General features: G+C 40.5%; 1 protein-coding gene across 1 annotated transcript in view; it reads right to left on the minus strand.

Annotated features, from left to right (window-relative positions):
• Nucleotides 1-24,040, minus strand: part of LOC124798800 (monocarboxylate transporter 12-B-like) — a 64,781-nt gene that overhangs the window by 23,905 nt on the left and 16,836 nt on the right. Inside the window, exons 4-5 of the mRNA XM_047262329.1 lie at nucleotides 22,218-22,383; nucleotides 8,227-8,691 (exon numbers count right to left, since the gene is read on the minus strand). Of these exons, the coding sequence (XP_047118285.1) occupies nucleotides 8,227-8,691; nucleotides 22,218-22,383 (631 nt within the window). The remainder of the gene's footprint in view (nucleotides 1-8,226; nucleotides 8,692-22,217; nucleotides 22,384-24,040) is intronic.

Here is a 24,040-nt window from a genome sequence, read left to right on the forward strand (position 1 = left end):
AAAGTACATAGTTTAATAAACATCGCCGTGAGCTAGCCAAGTTGCAGACTAATCTCGCAGAATGACAGTAAAAATGAAGGAAAATGGTCGAAAACTAAAAATTCAGTCAACCCACATCGAAAGACAGATCAAAACTACCCTGTCACAGACCGTAAAATAACCGAGATGAGAGTGTGTGGACTAGGAGATGATTTCCTTTGAGTATCGGAAAGCGTCACGCCCCTGAAGGGACCCCATGCACTAACACCTCGTATTGTAATCGAAAAATGTGACATTTCCATATAAGAGAACTAGGCAGCTGTTTCAATTTCCTAGCCATCATTATGGGAAGGAGAAAGATCTGAGCAATGTGCGAGTAATATACTTTACACAAAATGTAGGGATCTGAGATCCGAATTTTCTGGAAAAGTTTATGAGAACGTCATTCATGTTCCAGGTTTACACCTTTTATCTACCCCGTAACCAGTTTCCAATTAAGTGTAGCCATTTTAAGTGGAAAATGATAAGTTATAGCTCCCAAAGACTTAGGTTGGTTGAGCACTGCCGCCTACGAAAAGATGGCATTATGAAAACCCTGTAAATTCATCAACCGACGTTTGCCTTCATTGATGCAGGTACCAGATACAAGGAAGGCATCCACGATAGCTTTGAGCAATAGAATCTCAGCAGGAGAATGGAGTCAACCATCACATCGTTCACATACACGCGTACTAACACCGTCTCGCCCGAGAGTGCCCCTGCTTGTAAATGAACAGCCATCCTTCGAAGGAGGAGCTCAAGTGGTAGAAGAAACAACGACTTTGAAAACGGATTTTCCTGTGGAAAATCCATACAGATGTCATTTCAGCTGGCCATTGACACCCACCGAAGCTTGGATACGCGTAAAAATTTATGCAAGACCCTTCACGCTGCAACAGTGAACCCAACGGCTTCCGGAATTTGCAACAGGAAGCCATGGCTGGAACAGTGAAACACCTTATCAAATTCCCTCAAAAGTCAGAGCGCAATGAATAGAAGTAACAGCGGCCACCTATACGACATCCCGGCGTTGAGCTACTGCAGTTATAATATAATGAGCAGGGATACAACTTTGATGGTCAGCAACAATTTTCTCAAGCAACGCAGACAGCAGGCTATTCACCGCCCTCGCCACTGTGTTATAATTTAAATTTAATTAAGTAATCCGCCGTAATTTATCAGTTGCAACCGTCGAAGTGTCGGGCACCAACCACCTATTAACAATTCGTTCAAAACCAGCGTAAAAATAGTAGCACATAAAACTCTTCTGGCGGACAATCCAACTCCGGCGATTTACGAGAAGACGATGCGACATTCAGATCGTAAACATCTTCACACCGAAAAACATCTAAAAACGCAACATTACGTGCAGTAGTAAGACTACGATCCAGAGACCGAACAAGCAAATCGGATGCCATATCGACAGAATACCTTATACAGCCCAACTTAAAATTCATGGAGAGCATGCAATATGTCCTTCTGTGCCGTCACAACACTGCCCTCCTTCATGTTGAGAGACGTAATATGTATAAGTCTACGTCGAATATAATGATTTAGAGAAGTCAGTTGATCCACTACTAAGGAACGTAGTTTGGATCGCATCCTTAACTCTTCCACATGACGTTGCTTCAACCGTAATAATTGCGCCTTTACGCGTCTGATGTCCGAAATCCGTGGGGGAGTCCAATGAGCACTATTAAAAAGACAGTAGTAAAATTCTTGCTTCCTACGAAATCAACACATCAGCGCAGAATTGTATCAAAGCTTTTCGGAGCCTCTGCTTTGCCAGTCAAATCCACAATTTCACAATGGAGGAGTATCGCACCGATGAACGGAGACCACTGTTCCACACTTTCCGAATCACCTCATCTAGTGAAGGATACAACGAGTGCACTACAAACAGCATCCAAGCCGATCGAAACAATTTCAGTGACGGTCGCTTGTGGTTTGAAATAAGTCACCGCGTAGTGGTCAGTGAGGCTGGCGGGGATACATCAACAACCAAAATCATGTCTCCCAACCAGTCAGATAAATAAAATTTGTCATGTCTACTGCTAGAAGCACCAATAAAAATTTCGCAGGAGTTGAATATTTATAGACGTGAAAGTCTTGCTGTCTCAAGGAACGAACTAGATCTTGCTATCCAAGACAGAAATTGGAACAGAGAAAGTGATTCAAAGGGCTTAAAATCACCACTTACCTGAATACTCTGAGGACTTTTCCATAATAAATAAACCACGTCTTCCTTATAAAATCGGTAACGGTCCAAAGTGCGTCTGGAACCGGAGATGCATAAAGGAGAATTAAGGCAGGTGAAGAGAAGTACATCGAAGTTAGCAAGAAGTACCATACCATACTTACGCTAAAGGAAGTTAAGAACCAAGACGCAAAAGCTATTTGTCTACTTGTAGGAGATCAAAAACTTAAAGACACAGTTACCAGAGTCAAAATAGACAGTATGAATCTGATCACATGCTACATGAAGTATCGACGAGCCAACTATGAATCTCCGAAAATCCGGGCTGCACGGAACGCCTGAATTTGTGAGAGCTAAGATTACTGTAGCTCTTCTTGGAACACACCTGGAAACCATATTCGACGTTATGGAGACGACTAGTCCACTACCAGTAGACACACGCAAGAATTGACAATGTGGACCAAACGGTGATGTGATGTGATAAACACAAAGACACGAATAACACTGAGGAACAACTGTCTAGGTGCTCGTAACGCTGCGGTGAGGCGGAAAAACAAGAAAGCCCCCACGCTAGGCGCGCAAGGCGGAACTACAACTCGGTTAAGGAAGCCAAGAGGAAGAAATGGTATAATAATGAAACTTTTATGAGAAATTATTAATTAAATAAATGGTCGTTATCAAGAACTAAAAAAAATATGTAATAACTGAACAAAATAATAGATTCTCAACATCAAGAGCTGAGAATGGATCTGAGAAACGATCTTACACGAATAACAATCACTTTCTCATACTCAGAGCGATAAAGAACATTATTAAGGGAAAGATGCTGAGACGGCAGAAGTTCAGTCTCTGTTAGTCTCACAGCATCATGAAATCACACTATTGAACCGAGCGCAGTATTCATGATGTCATTGTTGACATGCAAAGGTCGTGTGACAGAAGCAATTCTGATGTCGAATCGATTCCTGATATGCAATGACGTTCTTCTGATCTTAAACTTAATGTTAGTGAGCTGGATCAATTTGTCAAGGCCAAACATAACGTTGATCGAAGTTTAAAATAAGAGAATATTGATTCGCTACTGCAAGAAAGCTACTGGTCCACTGAAACATGTCATTAACAGCTCGGGTGTATCTGGCTATACTGTGACTGCGATGTTGGAGTACCTGGCACCACACATGTCCATATCTGAGAGTTCCGAAGTATGTTTTGTAAATGTAGGTAAGAATCATCGTGTGCATGAGCCATTGGGTAATAATGTATACGTAATTATAATAAAGAACCTATTTCTGACAATGGAAAATACAACTACGAGGAAAAAGCATTTGATAACAGACAACAACCGAAGTTAATGGCAGTGTTTATAAGTCGTTCCGGACTGTTACCGTAATAGTTGCATATTAAACGTGGTATAGTAACGTAAAGCTAAGCAAAACAAAGAACACTCTACCGAAAATAGTGGAACGAAATACAGAAACAGCTCATACTCAGTTGTAGCAAAAGATTTGTTGTTATTTCGAATGTAAGTCTTGACGTCACTCCAAACCAAATCAACTGGGTTGAAATTGGTGTGATTAGGCGGTAGCGTAATTACCATATGACACTGTTCTTTTGCAGCTTCATCTACAAAGTACACAGGCGTTTTATGAAGATTGTAAGAGGAGCTTTGTCTTACGAATGACCGCAGTAGTGTCTTTCGTTAGCACCACTGCACCATAGTTTCTTTGCGGTCAATAGTTGTTAGAGTTTTGTCCAATATCACTGAAAGATAAGGTGCATTATACATTAGAAACACTAACAAAAAACTGAAATTCAGCGACAATGTTTTCAACCACTGCAGAAACCGTGACTGGTCCATATTCTCATGGCAGTCAGAAATTCCTCTCGGTCGAAAAATTGAAAATACTTCATGCATAAAACCGTTTGAAGAAAATGGATGGACCACAATTAATGTGGCAGCTCTTCCCGTTGGCTGATGACCGCTGCTCTCCGGAATATTAACTGTGCAGCATTTATCAACTCCTTCTCCAGCGTTCAACCAGATTTCATCTAACCACATAACTGAATGGATATCCTTTCCTATAATTTTATGCAAAAAGAAACTACGGACCGCAACAACAAGAGCTTTTTAGAACAACAGATTTCATCCGCCCAAGAAGGAGAAGCCAATACTTTTTAACATCATTTTAAGTTATGTTGCCCCCTCCCCCCGTGAAAAGTTCTCCACTGTTTTCAGGAGATTAGCAACCTCGCTGTTGTGGGGTTTTCTTTCCCACTGTAACATCTGTAAACGGGCCAACGATGGCTGAGATGTAGTATTGCAACATAAAGTGTGTTTACATCTGAATATACCAAATTTTGAGATATTAATGTAGAAACATGTACTCTTTTATGTAAAATAGGTGTCAGAAACCTATTTCCGTCCGCTTTTATTTTCTTTATTCATTTATGAGTTGTACTTGTGTTAATAATTTAAAATACTGTATCTTGTGTGTGTACTTTATACTTTACATAAGTAATAACGCCATCTGGCTATGTAATTAGCTAATATTTGTTCATGATGATGATACTAATGAAAAGGTGATCTTATTTAAATATTCATTCTTGAGAACATAATGAATTTTGTTTAATAATCAAGAACGAAATTTGCAGCTTATAATATACTAATTTCTTCTGTGAAAAGAAATTTGAAGATTATCTTGAAAGAGGCATTCTATGTGACACTGTAATTAGTAGCTAGTGGATTAATTTCAAGTAGATCTTCACTCATTTTATTAACTACTTTATGTAAATAACAGTATTTATTAAAATTATAATTAAGTAATTGCATTTGTTTCTGTGCGAGACAGTCCAAGATTTTGCCACTAAAATGTGGCTTCTAATTAACAGTTACCTTTATTATCAATTGCTAATGACACAGAAATAAACTCATAAAGTCTGTGATCCACCATTAACTGTTTTTCAAATGAGCGCGTCACAGTGTGTAAATTGCTAATGACACAGAAATTCTGTAAATAAGTGTTAGTTCTTTTTCGATCGACATTTTTCTTGAACACCACATTATTAAGATTTTTTTCACTGATGCCTTCTTGTACATATTTTTTGAAGTTACTTTTTCCTGTAATGATATTTGTTTTTTGTACATAATTTGTGTGTCCATCGATTTATCATTGTGTACTACCTAACTGACGTTCCTTTCCTATAACTGGGTTAATTTCATTTCGAAAATTTAAGTTGTCCTACATTTTGTGAGAAAAATATTTTTTGACGTAGGGGATTCTTTATCCTCCTACATCAGAAGATTTCTTATATTTTGTGGAACGTTTTCTAAGCTTGTGGCTTAGCCATAGAACTGAATGAGAGATACATTGCTGCAGCTACCACTGGTCAAGCCCTGACCAGAGTTTTAAAACTAATCTTTTCTCACTGACATCGTTCTTTGAACTGTGATTGTAGTGTCATGCACGAACTTGGCGTAGCACAGTAGCAGCAAGTTAAAAGTTAGTCAATCGTTATTGCCGTCGGCCACACTCATTACATCCAGGAGCACGAGGTGAACGTTGGGGCTAATTAATTGAGTCTAATTATGGTAACAGTTTCAGTGAGAAGCGACTAACGTTATATTATGTAATATGGGAGGTTGTTAAAATTCAGTGCAGTTAAATTGGTTTGCAAAGAGTAATAAGTTATGTATCAACTCATAAAGTCTGTGATGCACCATTAAGTGTTTTTCAAATGAGCCCCTCACAGAACATTTCTTAAAATTACCGGTAAAAGAAAGAATATAACTGAATGTTTGGAAATGAAGATTTAACACAGATACATTCCAAAGACGTTTAAAGTATGTGTCGAAGTCTCTATTGTGGTCCATGAAGATCCACGTAGAAAGTAAACTAACATTAAAACTGCTGTTTAAAGCAGAAATTCGGCTTGCTCACACAGTTACGTTGCTGCACACTTCTTTATTAAAAAGATGAATTTAATTCGCTTGGTTATGTAAGGAAACTAATTTTATGAAGTCATCTATAACTAAAGATAGCTTGCCCGAGAGCTGGTCTATCAAATGGTGGGAAAAGATAAATTTGTAAATTCGCGAATCAGTTAATTCATGAATTCGTCAAATGGCGTAGGACTCCAGAAGATTCAGCGACCGTTCGTTTCAAAAATCCACGCTAAGGAGACGGTTGCGCAGAGGGAAAACGGCATCTCCGACGGTCAGACGCCTGGTGCCACCACAGTAATACCATCCTCTGCGTCGGCTGGCCGAACAGCCCGTCGACAGAGAGTCTAAGCGACTGTCGGCATTTCCGGGTTCACTCACGTTGGTTGCAGGGACTTATCGCTGTCGCAGGAAGCATACAGTGTGCGACGGAACGCAATTTTAAAAACTGCATAGAGTCGCCCTTTTTCCCCCTCTGTTCGTGGCAGTGCTCAGGAGGGTCAGGTCGTGGCAGTACGCCGCAGGTTTCATTTCGTGACCAACAGTCATGCTGCCGTGTACGCCATTTTGCGCTGCATGTGTTCGCTTCCACCGCCATGGGAGCAACTAGCCATCATTACGCCCAGTTTTGATCGAGTCATTCACAGTAAAAAGCTCATAGAAAAGCCGACTTTCTTTAAGAAGTAAACATTCGGTTTGGATCGACAGAGATTGGCCTTCCGATTTGATCAACGTTAATTCGGTAGTGTCCGCTGTGCCGCCCCTGTCCATGAACTCACAGCATGTTTCCATTCATGGCTCTTTATCACAAATTGTGATTCAAATCCTGGAGTCCATCTTTGTTTAACTGCATCAAAACCTCCCCTACTGACTGGAATAGCTCTCGTTATCTTTGTTCATATTTTGTGTCTTTCGATGCAATTCTGGTTTGGCCCACAGCAACACTGCGGATCATCTGTTTAGTCATAAATCGTGGATTGGCTAGTTGTCACCTACTTGTGTCGACACTGCCTCTCATTTCGATGTGTTTACGAGAATATATCTGCTTTTCTTTAAGCTGTCTGTTACTGATCGGTAATTCCCCCCTGTTACCTTCATTATCCAATCAATTTCAATCAGCAATCGATATCCTTGCAGTAAATGAAGAAGAATCTGATGGTATCACAGCCCAGAGAGTAGCAGATCATCTCGTGAGATTCTTCTAATTTGATTGGTGGGTGGGGGGAGGGGTGGTTAAAGGGAGGGGCGAACGATGATAGAGAGAACTAATTTATCTCTTTCATTTAGATCCCTCCAAAGCCAAAAGAAGCGAGCAAATTACAAAGCCCAGTAATATAACACGACTGTTAATCCATGCCATCGACGGTCATCTTATATCTTGTTTGAAATAGCTAAAAATGTTTTCAGAAAATAATGTTTTTAGCAGGATTAAAACGCTTGTTGGGAAAAATCTAATAAACTTTTCTTTCGAATGTAGTAATAACTTCTCTTGGAAAACTGCTAGAACATTTCTTTAGTATGTAATCAGGTCATATGAGAACAGTCCACCCCCGGTAGCTGAGTGGTTTGCCGGCACGGTAACTCAGAGTGATCGGTCAGAGGGTTAGCTGCCCTCTGTAATAAAAAAAAAACTGAGTTAATGGATCAACGACGAACTGAAACGGGTGTCTTGCGACGTCCACACCGAGCACATGAAACGAATGAAAACGAACAAATTTAGATGAAAAAAAAAGTGGTTAGGGCGACAGACTGTCACTCCTAACGGCCCGGGTTAGACTCCCGGCTGGGTCGGAGATTTTCTCCGCTCACGGACTGGGTGTTGTGTTGTCCTAACTATCGTCATTTCATCCCCATCGACGCCCAAGTCACTGAAGTGGCATCAAATCGAAACACTTGCACCTGGCAAACGGTGTACCCGTCGGGAGGCCCTAGTCACACGACATTTTTTTTTATATGAGAACAAAAAAAAAATCTCTTATACCTACAACTGCTCAGACGAGGTGCTGAGGGTAAATTTTTGGTTTCTGGAAACGTTTTGGTCAGCTAGCAATGTGCTGCTGCAGCTACTCACTCAGCTCGGTGGCGTCCCCATGCTCTTCCTCGTCCTCTTCTTTGGTAGGTCTCAAGCGCATGCGGCGGTCCTCGGGCACGACGTCGGCCATGTCGCCCACCTCGGAGCTGGCCAGCGACGCCATGGAGGCGTTCCTCCTGGGCCGGCGCGGCCGCACCTCGTCGCCAGGGTCGGACTCGCCCTTGAGCAGCGTCAGCTCGTTGGCCACAGGGCGGCGCTCGGCGTGCCACTCCACGGGGTGGAAGAAAAGGGAGCCGAGGGGGCCGTGCATGGCCACCCCGCCCAGCACCAGCAGCGCGCCGCTGAAGCCGTACGTCTCGAGCAGCAGCCGCACCACGTGAGGCATCGCCATCTGGCCGCAGTTGGAGCCCGAAGTCGACAGCCCCACGGCGCGGCCGCGCGACTCCACAAAGTATGTCTTGACCGCCAGGAAGCCCGATGGCGTGGAGAGGCCCATTCCCAGACCTAGAATCACCAGTTCATCACACTATATATATCCAAATCCCTCAAATAATAAACGAGTTATTACTGTTATCGTTATTACTTCTTATTATTATTGGTATAATATTGTCATATAGATGTAATTAGACTTTCACTTAACGAAGGTTTATTCAGCACTTGTACATACAAGAGCGCAGACCAAACTGCCTCTGGCCAGAACACATACTGTATATATATATACACCTACAGGACATTCCAGTACAACGATTCTTGACATTTGTGGATACTTCTAGTCTGTACTCTGCTGTGGCCTTCTCCACCAGACATCAGCAACCAAACTGACAGCCTGCAGCCGCGGGTTGCCCACCTCGCAGGCACACCAAAGCACTACAGAATCGACAGGCAATACTGATGAACGGCCACAGCAACAACCACAATAACAACACCACAGCAAAGACACCAGCGGCCACCAAGGGCCACTACCGGCCACATAAACATAAGGAAGAGGTCGCTGCAGATCCCGGAACTATTTTTCACACGTCAAACCACGTGATGGCACATAGTTCCGAGGTACTCATCTGCCGAAGCGCTATGAAGGCCGGCGCTCGGCCGCACATCGGCAGTTCATCGACCGCTGTCTTCTTCTCTTGTCTTTATTGTGTATCGACGGACATCTTTCGAGTGCTGGCAACTGTAAGCATATTTGTATGAGTTAAGCATATAATATAATGATTTAATATTATTGTGCACTTTTAATTTGTAAGAGGTGATCCCGATTTCATATCCGCCTTCCTTGAATTAACCTGCATTCAAGTAATTTACAGCTCAACAATCGCAGCGGCCGATGCAGCCAACGACGCCATTACGTGGCGATATTAACTTATGAAAAATTAGCGGAAGCGAAATACTCGCCCGCTATTAATATAATATTAATTTTTCTCCACAGCCGCACGAAGTTGCAGAAATACGTAGCTTTAAAATTCTTATTTTCACTACCGTAGCCGACAGCTAGAGCCAGGACTCCGACTACAATACAATGGTTAACGGAGGTAAGAAAAATACTCTCGCGCGTGTGTGGGCCGCAATTGTAATTAATAAGTAAAGATCTTTTGCTTTAAAGTGAATTGACTAGCCGAGGAAATTAATATGAAAAGTTTATTAATTGTTCAGCTTGTATGCTCATGTTTTAAGATGCAGCGAGTCTAACATTCATTAACGTAACAAATAATTTGAGATTAATATTGTTAAAAAGGAGAACTTTAGGAAAGCATTTAATCGTAAAATCAAAATTAAATGGAATATCATTTTTATTAAGGCCTACCACGTAAGTCGGCAACAATCAAATAATAATAATAACAATAATAATATATTAAATTACGACGGCCGACGGACGCGAGATTGGATAGCTGCCGCCCAGGCAGCCAGCCTTGATTTTCTCGCTGATCTCTGGATTAGGCTTGGTATATCGGAGAAGTCTCTGGCGGAGACTAGTAGGAAATTATTTCTCTTGTTTTGTATCTTATTCTTGTACGTAGTTGTGATTCGAAGACGGGTCACTGTTTTGTGTTGGTGTTATACTTGGAGAATTGTTTTGGTTAATAGAACAGCCCAATAAATTGTTTTCGGACTTTGATCGTTAGTTTCTTCTGCTTACGCAGACGTATCATACTCGAACCGAATATAGAAATTAAAACTGTACAGTCCAGATACGTTCCGAACTCACCACTCTCCATGCAACAGTTCAGTATCATACCCACTACACCACGGTCTTACTCGGCTTCTTCTGCGACATTGCTATCTCCTTAAGAGAACAGCGTCCAGTGCTATGTCGTCCTAGTCCGGGAACGAGTCATCGGTCCTGCATACTCCGACTCCCGATGACTGATTCTCGCCCTCGCAGTGATCTTATTAGAACTTCTTTTGCCGCTATGCCCTTCGTAAGCTTTCCGCTTGTTGCCTGTCGCTGCAGTTTCGAATTTACCCTTATAGGGGTCGAAATCTTCAACTTCATAAGTAACATCAGACAACTGTCTTACAACCTTGTGCGGTCCAAAGTAGCGCCTGAGGAGCTTGTCAGAAAGACCAACCTTCCTAACAGGAGTGAAGATCCAGACGAGCTCACCAGGCTGGTAGACAATAGGGCGGTGGCTCTCGTCATACCTTCGGCGACCGTTTTCTTGAGTCTGCAGCGTGCATAGTCGAGCTAACTGCCGAGCTTCCTCAGCTCTGTTTAACACCTGGCCGATGTAGTCGTCGTCCACGTCATCAGGTTGTAACGGTAACAGTGTACATTGTCGTAGTCGCATCACGCCCATGCACCAGGAAAAATGGCGAAATCATGTGGTGTCTTGCTTTTAGGTGTTGTAGGCAAACGTCACGAAAGGTAGCACCTCATCCCAGTTGCTCTGCTCAACATTGACGAACATTGATACCATGTCGACCAAGGTCTTATTAAGGCGATCAGTAAGCTCGTTAATTATCGGATGGTAGGCAGTCGTCATGTGATGGCTTGAACTCGAGTTTCTCGTCACGTAAACGGCGGCTCTGTCGTGGCCTAATGGGAGCCACTCTGTCGTCTACACGTGCGCTATCGCAAGTTCCAATACCCGGTATCTCCACCAGAATAATGTCACGTAGAAAAAGGTGTAATCAGATGAATGACGAACACCAACTTTACTTAACGAAGGTTTATTCAGCATTTGCACACGCCAGAACACATACAGTGTATATACAGCTACAGAACATTCCAGTACAACGATTCTTGACATTTGTGGATACTTCTAGAATGTACTCGAGCCGAATATAGAAATTAAAATTGTACAGTCTAAGTGAGTGTTGAACTCACCACCTCTCATGCAACAGTTTAGTATCATACCCACTACACCATGATGTTACACAGCTTCTGCTGTGACAATGTGAAGTACTATATGGAATCTTTCTTTGTGCTACTAAGAAAGAAAGATTTAATTGTTATGTTATGTTTAAACAACTGCAACATAATAAATAAATGAAATGGATTTCATATATGGAATTTCAATTTATGGTGTTTCTTTAAAGATTTGTGTACAGCAGAAAACTATTCCAAAACTCAAAATGTGCACATCTATTACGTCTGCGCCAGCGCCTCCACTTATATATTAGAAAGAAGGTTTTGAAACGGATTATTACTTAGTTGCTGTCCTTGTGTCCAAGGGGTGTCGTAATAGGATACCTGTTAAGTATGTACAGTAAAGCCTGAATTTTCCACAACATTATCTCTAATTCCTTTCAATGCTATGCAGTAAGTATCTGCAGCCATTTTTAATTGCTACATTCATTTTGAATTGCTCTGTAATTTGCTAACAAGTTATATCCTGAATGTCTTTCTAGATGCAATTTCTAGTACATTGGTTTTTGCAGTTATATCACAAAAATTATATCAAATTAAATATTTCAATCAAAATGTATCTTCATGATCTTGAGTTAAAAAGTATAGGCTACTACTGCATTTACTGTAATCATTATAGACAAAATAATATTTCTAATTTAAAATACAACGTTAAAATTCAGGAACAGTGATTGATTAGTTCATGGGGATTCACGAATGTAACTACAAAAAAATCTATCTTAAGCATATTACTTGTAATACCGTGAAAAAAGTCATCATGCATATCTGATTAGCATCTACTGGATGTGATAGAATCACAACCCAAATGATGAATCTTATTGATTTGCTGCTGCCCCTGTAAAAATACCTTCAACTACTGCTTAACTAGAACAGGGACTACTTAAGCCACTATCTAAAAAAGGACGTTGTGACAGCACCCTCTTCTTACCGACCTATTGGCGTTCTTCCTTCAGTGTCCAGAGCCTTAGAATATATATACTTAACGAGAAACTACCTGCTAGGAGAATACCAATAGGTTTCTTTAAACATTGTAGCACACCATCTGCGTTAATAAAGAAACAGATGTCACCGAGCTTTCCATGTTTGGAGAAAAGACGACTATCTCGTGCTTCTTAGACTTCAGCAAAGCCTTTACACTGTCGACATCGACATTTTCTTGTCAAACGCAGCAGCCTAAATTTCTTTCCAAGTGCAATGCAGTGGTTTCGCTGATACCTGACGTCGCGCCAGCAGTGCGTTGTGTCAGACAAAAACACCTGTCTCCATCAGAGCAAAATCCTTTGTGTCCCACTTCACTGACCAGCCACTTTCTCGGATTTCTTTCCAGTAGCAGGAACTCTGCTCTGGAATAGCCTCCTTTGTTATATTAGAGGACTGAAAAACATCTCCAGCTACAAAAGACAGTTAATGACATATCTACTGACGACCGTTATCGCTGTACACACTTGTTACCCCTTCCTTATTTCCAACCTGATATTCTTTATCTTCCAGCGCTCTCCGCTGGTGCAGTCGCCTTAAATTTCCCTTCTCTAGACGTTGCTATTTCAGAAAATATCTATTTTGAACTCCTACAAACTCTTTCCGTATCTGCCACTATAATAATCATAGTAATATTAATAATAATAATTGCCATTTTTAAATGTATTAGCTCTTGACAGTCCTGTTTATTAACATTGTGTCTAGTGACACTAAAATAATTTTATTATTATCTGCCACATTAAAATTATGGTCATTTCTTAGGCAACTATGTTATAAAAATAGTCTGCATACGTGAAATCCTTGTCCAATGTAAGAAGGCGCTAATCTGATCAGGTTAAATAAATAAATATTAAATAATAGTAACTCACTAAACTACCAAGAAAAAACAATAATCGAGCATTGAACGTAACTGACCTTCCTGATATAATAATAGTAAAGATAGGAGCTTTGTCATTAATGTCGCAACTATAGTTGTTACAGAATCGCACTGCTGTTGTTTTGTTATTAATTACAGCTTGTTATTATTTTATATTAATTATTATTAATGAAACAATATACTGTTCCTTAAAAGAACAGGTTCAGAGACCAATTGAGAGTAGGATGGGACCATTGGTACTTACTGAAAGCCATTTTGTAACCTAGCTAATTTATGGAAATATATATTTCAATGCTGTTTCATGAGTCGATATCTAAATTTGAATGGGTACACCAGCCAATGTAATTTGAATTCAGTTAGTTACCCATGGTTAAACTTTCCATTGATAACTTACGCAATATTTGTCGATATGATGTACATATTAGTTCATTAATAAAATTTTTAACATAAAATAAATAAAAATAAATAACTAATAATAAATAATTAATAAATAATAAATATTAAATTGCGTACTAGAATAAGAGAAAAACCACTGTGTAGTCTGACACTGCAGAACTTCAACTTCATGAATACACAGAAATTCCAATTTTGATTACTTTGTAATAGATTTTGAACATACTGCTGCACATGTCAAGTAATTTGTCGCTTACAACAAAAATATAAGTGAAGCATCCATCATGCATTCCCTTTACAGTGTACCTATTCTATCTTTGCAATCTACTACGCAGTCTTTCTTCTTAAAGGCTGTGATCATAGTCTGTACCGTGTAGCTATTGTTCATCTGTGGCCATGTGACACGAGTTGTGTCAATTAGATCATAATCTGGAATGTAGGTACTGTAAGGTGCCTGGATGGAGTGGCATTCCGCTTGTAACAGCCCACAAAGATGTCATTCAAAGTGCTACATAACTCCTCTCAACAACCGTTTCTGCAGTTGGCTAACAATATGCATTCGTTCAACACCATACTTCTGAAACTGACCACAAAGGATTTACCCGACGACAGTTAATGACAAATCAAAAATGTATTATTTATTATTGATATTGTTTCTTCCGCAAAAGCCAATCAAACTTACGCTTCCATTCGTACCTACAATAAAAGCAATGCATGCCACAACACACAACGAGTTTCTTCTCACTGAAATTTCGAGTAAAATGTAAGCGTGGCACGAATAATTAAATTGAACTTAAGGTATCGTGGTATCAGTCTTCTAAACAATGGCAACAAACTGGACACAAAGATTTTTAATATCTAGATGAAAAGTACCACAGAAACTGTTATTTTTGAGGAATGGAATGAAATTTTCATCAGGAAATTCGTACATGGACTATGTGTTTGTAATTAAGAGCACAATAGAAAAACACAGAGAATTTAATCGAGAGACCCATATGGCCTTATCGACCCTGGGGAAGATTTCGACCATAAAAGCTGTGGTGGGCTATGGAAGATTTTGTCTGAATGCTGCTACCCTAGACACCCAATACAGATAGTGAAAAGTCTGCATGAAAATACACAGATTGCATATACATAAGCAGGAATCCATCAGAAAGAACATTTATTAATAAAGATGTAAGTTAAGGATGTAGAATGTTGCCTACTGTAATTAATATTGAAACTGACTTCATTATTGAAACTTCCTGGCAGATTAAAACTATGTGCCCAACCGAGACTCGAACTCGGGACCTTTGCCTTTCGCAGGCAAGTGCTCTACCACCTGAGCTACCGAATCACGACTGACGCCCGCTCCTCACAGCTTTATTTCTGCCAGTATCTCGTCTCCTACGTTCCAAACTCAGATGGTAGAGCACTTGCCCGGGAAAGGCTGGCTCTGAGCACTATGGGACTTAACATCTATGGTCATCAGTCCCCTAGAACTTAGAACTACGTAAACCTAACTAACCTAAGGACAGCACACAACACCCAGCCATCACGAGGCAGAGAAAATCTCTGACCCCGCCGGGAATCGAACCCGGGAACCCGGGCGTGGGAAGCGAGAACGCTACCGCACGACCACGAGATGCGGGCGCCCGGGAAAGGCAAAGGTCCCAAGTTTGAGTCTTGGTCGGGCACAAAGTTTTAATCTGCCAGGAAGTTTCATATCAGCGCACACTCCGCTGCAGAGTGAAAATATCATTCTGGACTTCATTATTGATGGCAACGCAAAGTAAACAATTGGGGACTGATGACCATAGATGTTATGTCCCATAGTGCTCAGAGCCAAGGCAAAGTAAACAATTACGATAGCAACTGATAAGTAGTTGAATGTGCTTTTGTTCGCAGATTATACCGTTACTATTCAAAAGAACGAAAATCGCGCCTGAAGATCAGTATAGCAACCGAAACTAATTTGCTAGGAATACAATTTCAAAATTTCTAATAATAAAAAGAAAATAATGGCATTTTGAGAACTGCATTCAGTGAGATAAAACACTGTTTTAAATAATTCAGCTTTAGAACAAATCTCTTAAATCCTTTACGTCAGATGTGATATAAGTTCTGATACTGACAGAAAAACACAGCAATTTCAAGATGTTGTGGTACTGTTAACAGAAGATTAGACCTTAAGTGCAAAAAAAAGAACAACACAAAATTCAATATAGTGATGACAACTTCTGTCATCATATGGAAGCGAAAACTTGGTTGCCACAAGAAGAAAGGTTCCTTAGGACGAGGATGGCACACACAAGAAGAGACACGATTAGAAATTAAGATCTTACAGCAGAATTAACTATTTTCAGCATGAATGAAGAAATTGAAAAACGTTGTGAAAATTGGTGACAACTTGTCAAGCGAAAAAAAGATCGTAGAAATCCCCAGAAGATTTTGAATTACAAGCCGGACTGGAAATGATATATTGGAAGACTTGAGAAAAGATGGAAATGATTTGGCTTTGTTCTTAGCTTAAGTAGTGTGTAAGTCTAGGAACCGATGACCTAAGCAGTTTCATTCCTTAAGAATTCACACACATTTGAATATTTGAAGATTATTTTTACTGCTCGATACTACTTAACTAACTGTTGCTGAATGACTATCGATGCTCAATATGCAGCCAAACTGAAGAATCAGCCTAGAGAATGGCAAAAAATAGTAAATAATATGACGTGTGAAAATATAGGATCCTCACATGCGCTTATTTTTATTGTACTATGCCTTTTATCAGGAAACTTGAGTGGATGTATACAATTACGTGAACTGTAAGGCATCAGAGTAGTGCTTGAAATCACTCTGTCTTCCTGTTTTGAACACACAGCACCGACTAATAATGTGCCAAACGCTACCAGCTGTCCAACCACAAAGGTACAGTTCAGAATTATACACAATTTCAGGAAAGGTAATGGAGACAAGTTCGGCGAGCTGTTAGCTAAGGAAATTCAGACGATCAGTCTGGTCCCAGCAGAATACGATCACTTCATAGACACGGTTAGAACTTGCTCTAAAGCTTCAGTTCCAAGAATACGCAGATTTATCTACACGAAAGGGCTTGTCCACGAGACAGCCGCACTCCTGCACCAATATTAATACTCTATTCGGAATCGATCCCTTTGCAGGAGAAACTATTGCACAGCAATCTCATCATCTCAAGAAAATCGAAAGAATGGAGCAAGTTAATGGAGGAAATTGTTATGGGTCGAAGCTGTCGCAAGGTGTAGAGACTTTTTAACCGCCTAGCCAGTGACTCCACGAAAACCAACATACATGCAAATGTCAAATCAGATCAAATTGGGCATCAGCTGAAAAAAAGGAAGGCTCCCGGACCAAAGCAATACGAACATAGAAAATAACATAACAGAATGATACCATACAAAAAGACCGCCGAAATATTTAGTATGACAGAACTCGAATCAGTAAGTGCAAAACACGCTAGGCAGCTGGTTCTCACGGCATATGCCTGGAACATATAAAATTGCAGTGTCGCAACCAAAAAGTGGTCACCCAGTGTTAAAAATACCAAAGAACTGGAGGAAGTATCGGGTCATAGCCATTCTAAAACCTGGAAAAGACCCAAATACCCTAAGAGCTACAAACCACTTTCATTACTATGCCATTTTCATAGCTTTCTCGATACCAACAGGCTGCCAGAAGTATTTGAGCCTCTCCTGATCTCACAAAAAGCTGACCTCAGTACAGGCAAACGCAGTGGCGGCCAGTGATCGTGTGCTAAAGTGCTACAGCACACCGTATCACACTATAGCTATGCCATTTCTCTTCGAACGCGAGCCAGAAACCGTATTACAATTATGCGATTTTTCTCGAATTGGTGCTGGTATGTAAAAGAGACCCCCAAAAATATGTTTTGTAGTGCTGTCAACGCGATAACAAGAAACCGCATTGTCGAGTGCTGAAAATGATTTCAGCCGTGCTGTGAACCACTCAGTGGGGACACGCAGCTGTCTGTGTGCGACTGCGCATGCTCTGATGTGACGTCATCCCTGCCAATGCTAAAAGTGCTGCAGTCCTCACATCAGCTGTGCCCCGCCTTCACGAAGGTCGATGTTTCGTTTCCATTACGTCTGGAAAACTTTCTGTGCCGGAGTCGACGCTTCACTAAGTTGAAATCTACTGTCCTTGTTGATGAGTTTTCACGTTGCTGTATTTCGACAGCCTCCTTGCAGCCCCATAGTGGGATGTCTTGTGCAGAATTTTTGTATCTTCGTATTTCATTTTGTGGTTGGTTTCAAGGCAGTGTTCAGCAGCTGCTGATTTTGTGGGCTGTTGGAGGTCGGTGTTTCGTGCAACTTTTTTCAGTTGTGTGAATAGTTTCTCCGACAAATGCATTTCCGTATTTGTATGATATGTAATGCAGTCCAGATTTCCGGAGTCCCGGATCGTCTTTTACTGTCCCTAAAAGGGATTTGGTCTTTCCTGTTGGGTGGTAAACATATTTGATATTTTCTCGTAGTAATGTTCTACCGATTTTTCCATATACATTGCTCGCATATGGAATGTAGACTACCCTTTTCAGTTGGACTTCATCGGGTGTTGGCTGTGGTATGATCCTTTGCTTGAAGGCTGGTCGGATTTGGTGGTCGCTATAGCTGTTTCTCTAGAACACTTCACCAGTTCCATACACAGTCAGTGGAGGGGGGAGATGACTGATATATATATATCACTTTCAATGGTCCAGGACATCAATCAGCAGAAGTAACGTGATGATGGCACTTTACGCTGTCTAAAATTCTTCCCACAACTATCAATCCGGCATCATGCCGGAGATACTTCGAAACATTGTATTCTTCCTTGCGAAAAAAATTTTCAGTTTTTATCTGCACATGCCGTGAATTCCGAGGGTGGGGTTAGGCAGAACAATCGAGAAGATCATGGTAAACGACGCTGAGGGTTTCATATCCAAAGTTAAACATAAATTCAGCAGTAGAAAGCAGCGATGTATGGACTTAATTTTTCGTCACTGAGTAACAACTACTTTTTATTTTAATACATTTTTTGTGATCTGATTTCTTGTTATTTTTGCAATATAGTAGCGTACTGGGAAGATTTTGACGAGCCGCCGTCGGGCGTTGCTACACAACAGAGATACTGAAGCTGACACAACTCATGGAGCATGGATTCGAGGAAAGAATAATCAGCGGGGCTGTGTTACATGGAAATATCAGCAGCCTACAACGCAGTCAGTCACCGCCTGCAGTTACGGAAAGTGTGCGCACTAAGTATTTATTATGGCATGTCACAAATGCTTAGGAATCTCATCCAAAACAGATGATTCTTTATCGATTTTAAGGGCAAAGAAACCGATGGAGAACTCAGGAGAATGCGTTCCCGGAGCTTAGTGTCCTGCGCCATTGGTGTTCAATATCTACTCCACTGAGCGGCAACTACCAGAAGACTGTCAAAGTTTTGTATACATCTAAATCATACTCCGCAAGCCACCTAATGGTGTGTGGTGGAGGTTACTTTCGGTACCACTATCTGATCCCTCCAACTCTGTTCGCTCGCGAATAGTGCGTGAGAAGAATGATTGTCGGTATGCCTCTGTATTGGGTCTAATTTCTCGAATTTTCTCCTCGTGGTCAATGCGTGACATGTATGTGGTGGGGAGGGGGGGAGTAATATGTTGCCCGACTCTTGAAAAGCGCTGTCCCAAAATTTCAACACTAAATACCTCCGTGATGCACAACGCCTCTCTTGTAACGTCTGCCAGTGGAGTTCGTTTAGCATCTCCGTAACGCTCTCTCGCCAGCTAAATGATCCCGTGACGAAACGTGCCGCTCTTCGTTGGCTCCTCTATCAGTCCTACCTGATAGGATTCCCAGATAGATGAACAACACTCAATAATCGTCGAACAAGCGCCTTGTAAGTCACTCCTTTCCTGGATGAGTTACATTTTCTTAAGAATTTTCCGATGGATCTGGTGTCTCCTTTTCCCACTACCTGTTTTCCATGGGCGTTCCACTTAAGCTCGCTCTGGATAGTTACGCCTAGATATTTTGCGGCAGACGCTGTCTCCAGCTGTTTCTCATCAACAGTGTTGCTGTACAGTAGTGGATTTCTTTTCCTATGCATGCGAAATACGTTACATTATTAACGTTCAGGGTCAACTGTCAGAGTCCGCACCATTCATCAATTCTCTACAGGTTGTTCAGCAAATTCTTACTATCTTGTGGGGTTGCTACTGTGGTACAGACAACTGCATCATCTGCGAATAGCCTTAAAGAGCATCCGACGCTTTCTACTAGACCATTTATATATATTGTAAGCAGCAACGGTCCTATCACACTTCCCTGTGGTACTCCCGATATTACCTTTACATTTGTCGATTTAGTCCCGTTAAGAATGACATGTTGAGTTCTATCTGGAAGAAAGTCTTGAATCCAATCGCAGGTTTGCTCCGATACTCCGTAAGCTTGTATTTTTTTTATTAATTATTAAATGGCAGTGCGGGACGGTGTCAAATGCCTTACTGAAATCAAGGAACACGGCATCAACCTGAGCGCCGTTGTCCACTGAGCTGTGGATCTCATGGTGGAACAGAGCGAGCTGAGTTTCGCAGGATCTGTTTGTGGAATCCATGCTGATTTTTATAGAGGAGATGTTCATTTTCCAAGAACGTTTAATTCTTGAGCATAAAACATGTTCCACAATTCTACAACATATTGACGTCAACGATATAGATCTATAATTGTGTGGATCTGTCTTATTGCCTTTCTTAAAAACGGGAATGACCTGCGCTTTTTTCCAGTCTCTAGGTACCTTTCGTTGCTCAAGCGATCTACGATAAATTACTGCTAGAAGGCTGTGGTGTTAAGCTCATGCAAATAACTTTAAGACCATGGAGAAAAAATTATGAAAAACTCTTGTGCAACTGGCTGCCTACTACAAGGAAACCCAACTCAAACCGAATCTCTAGATGAGCCAAACATACGTTTTTCACTTAACATACTGTTGTCAAAGACACTACAAGTATCACGGGAGGTTTTACGGCCGGAGCATCGCGCAACCACAAAATACTTGGGTGGCGCCTCAGATTGAGCACTCACTTAAGTAAACACTATATGAACACAAATCATAAAGCAGTTGCTAGAAACAACATAGTGCCCAGAGTAGCAGGCATTATATGAGCTACAAAACCCGGGACAGAAAGGACTACACCATTATGGCCGTGCTAGCCAGCTGCGAAGTCGCGTATACAGGGTGTTACAAAAAGGTACGGCCAAACTTTCAGAAAACATTCCTCACACACAAAGAAAGAAAATATGTTATGTGGACATGTGTCCGGAAACGCTTACTTTCCATGTTAGAGCTTGTTTTAGTTTCGTCAGTATGTACTGTACCTCCTCGATTGACCGCCAGTTGGCCCAATTGAAGGAAGGTAATGTTGACTTCGGTGCTTGTGTTGACATGCGACTCATTGCTCTACAGTATGTTTGGGCACTGTGAACTCTGCCGAAGCACCTGCACTATTGAGGATTTCATGAAGGCTAAACCAGATGCGTTAGGCGTACCCGGCGTTTAGTCCAATACATCTTAGTTCCATTGTATTAAATGTTATACGTTTTCTTATACACAGTCTGCAGCCTTTAGATGTGGCCGGTTTTTGCTCAAATGTTTCTGAATCCCGTTATATTACATGTTATACTTTTCCCTATACGCAGTTTCCACTTCTACGTATTTTATCTTTACCATTTCGTACGTTGTTTATTGGTATATACAGTGCTCGATGCTTAAGAAGAGATTAAAGAAATAAATGGCGTACTTAACAGTGCAACTCCGTGAATCCACGTAGTTGAAGTTATGCACGTAATACGTCTTCTTCAAATATCTGAACTCAGGAATATCTATGGGGAGTAGTTATGAGACATATTTTCGCAATGATAATTTTGTTACAAATTGAAGATTTTTGCTAATTTAGATGTCCTTACGATATAATGTTAAATAACTTTGCACTGGAAAGGAGAATAAAAGAGACAACCTCGCTGCAACATAATACCTAAAGTTTGTATGCAGATGTAACAACTATTTTCGGGCACTCTCTGATTTCGAAGTAGCACAATGAAACATTGTATTGTAAATAATACATTATCTATAAATGTTTAGATCAAAAAGGCAAACATTGAACAAAAAGAAACAAAAGACGGGACGTCACAGTGATATGCAGACACAGAGAGGAACTTGAGAATGGAGGAACTTGATTAAAGCATTGGAAAAATAAGAACGTAAGTTCAGTTACAGCAGCAGGTCTTAGCATCTGGACCTAGGTTTTCTGAAATCGCGTAATGGTTTCAACTCTGAATACTGTGAAGTCGATTGTGTCATTGATACCTGAGTGTATTGATCACGATGAATATCTCTTACCTACAAAGATACTGTAGGTGATGATGATGTGGATTATGGAATTGGCGAAGCTGGTGAGCACCAGGCCGGTCACCACAAAGCACCCTCCAGTGACAGCCACCTGTCTCATCGAGAACTTCTTCAGCAGCGGTCCGGTGAACAGACCTGGAAAGGCACGTATTTTCCACTCAAATCAAACAAGTATACAGAGGAATTGTGTTCCGACATGAAATTGTATCGTTCATAGCTCTTAAACATTAGAAATCTGAAATTTACAGAAAATATAGATTATGATAGAACAGACACTAAGGTGTACTAGCTTTCCGTAGTATATGCTTGTCTTTATTCCCATCGCTGAGGTAATGTCATACTAGAAGACTCCATCGAAAACAGGTGGCGAGGATAACTGGCCTACATCCGTTCCGCAAGTCAACGTACTCCACGCCCTGTTACTTTAGCATATGTAGGGAGGAAAAATTGTCACTTGTATGGGTGTATAGGTGCGATACTCTCTCTTATCCGATTCTCAGGATAATCACGCGACTTATAATGACGAAGGCAATAAAATTGTCCCAAAATCTACTTTTAATATCGATCTCTGAATTAACTCAATTTAATTATCCAATGGGCCCACAGTCTTGAAGACATCTCTTATAGATATTGTGTAAGAAAAAATCCAGATTACTGTTATACTAGTTTAATGTTTTTGTTGTGATGGATCCATTTCGGTTAGTTTGCATCTTCAGACCATCCGGAAAGTTGCATAATATTTTTTTGTTTTTTCATAATTTTGTTTATTTCAGGAATAAAAATTTGGTTATTGTATCCATATATATCAGCAGTGGGCGCTGTCACTTTTTATTGTATTACAGTGTCGTATAGATTTGGAATTCTTATGCTATAAGCTGTCTTGTAGCTTACTGCTGCTGTTAATTTCCTTTCTTGTAATATTTGTAATGATGACTCACAGGTAATAGAAATAAACAACAAAAAATCTCAAAGCCCTGAGGTAGGTTCAAACAAAGCAGTGAGGCTTATTACTGAGAATGGAATACAGTCCTTTAAGAATAAGTTAAAGATCTGGTATGGCATCAGGTGTACACAGAAAGAGATGCTAATGTCGAATTCAATTTATTCCATGGTCAATTTGTATCAATATTTGAAAGTAACTTTCCAAACCACCTATCCATTAAATTCCATTAGAGAAACCAGTAAGTCATAGGTAGGTAAGGTAACTGAAACGTCATGTAAGAGGAATAGAAAAATTAATATATAGGCCAGAATAAGTCAAGGTCAAACATTACATCCCTACTACAAAACATACTGTGGTATTTTACGGAAAGTTATTAACAAGTCAAGAATTCTGTATGCCATGACAGAAATTAATAACCCAGATAATAATTTTTATTTTATCTTTCATATTGCCAAATCGAAGAGAGGGCAACCAGTCAATACACAAGATATATCCTAACAATGAAACTAAATAACAATGTGGTGACTGATAATTCACAAGTTGTGAGTAGTTTTAACAATAGCTTTCTAAATTTAGCACCATAATGGTTCAGTAGAAGAAGCAGCAGGATATATTAAAAATATCATTCCACAAAACTTGAAGCAACAAGAGGTACCAACATCCTTCACTGAAATTAGAAGAATTATAAAAATTGTAAAAAAATGATAATATGGTGTTGATGAGACTTAAAACAGAATTATAAAAAGTTATTCTAACAAGTACCATCTTTGGGGATATATGTAATTGTGGTGTCACCGCCAGACACCACACTTGCTAGGTGATAGCTTTTAAATCGGCCGCGGTCCATTAGTATATGACAGACCCGCGTGTC

Source organism: Schistocerca piceifrons, chromosome 5 (assembly GCF_021461385.2).
Source record: "Schistocerca piceifrons isolate TAMUIC-IGC-003096 chromosome 5, iqSchPice1.1, whole genome shotgun sequence".
Taxonomy (NCBI): domain Eukaryota; kingdom Metazoa; phylum Arthropoda; class Insecta; order Orthoptera; family Acrididae; genus Schistocerca; species Schistocerca piceifrons.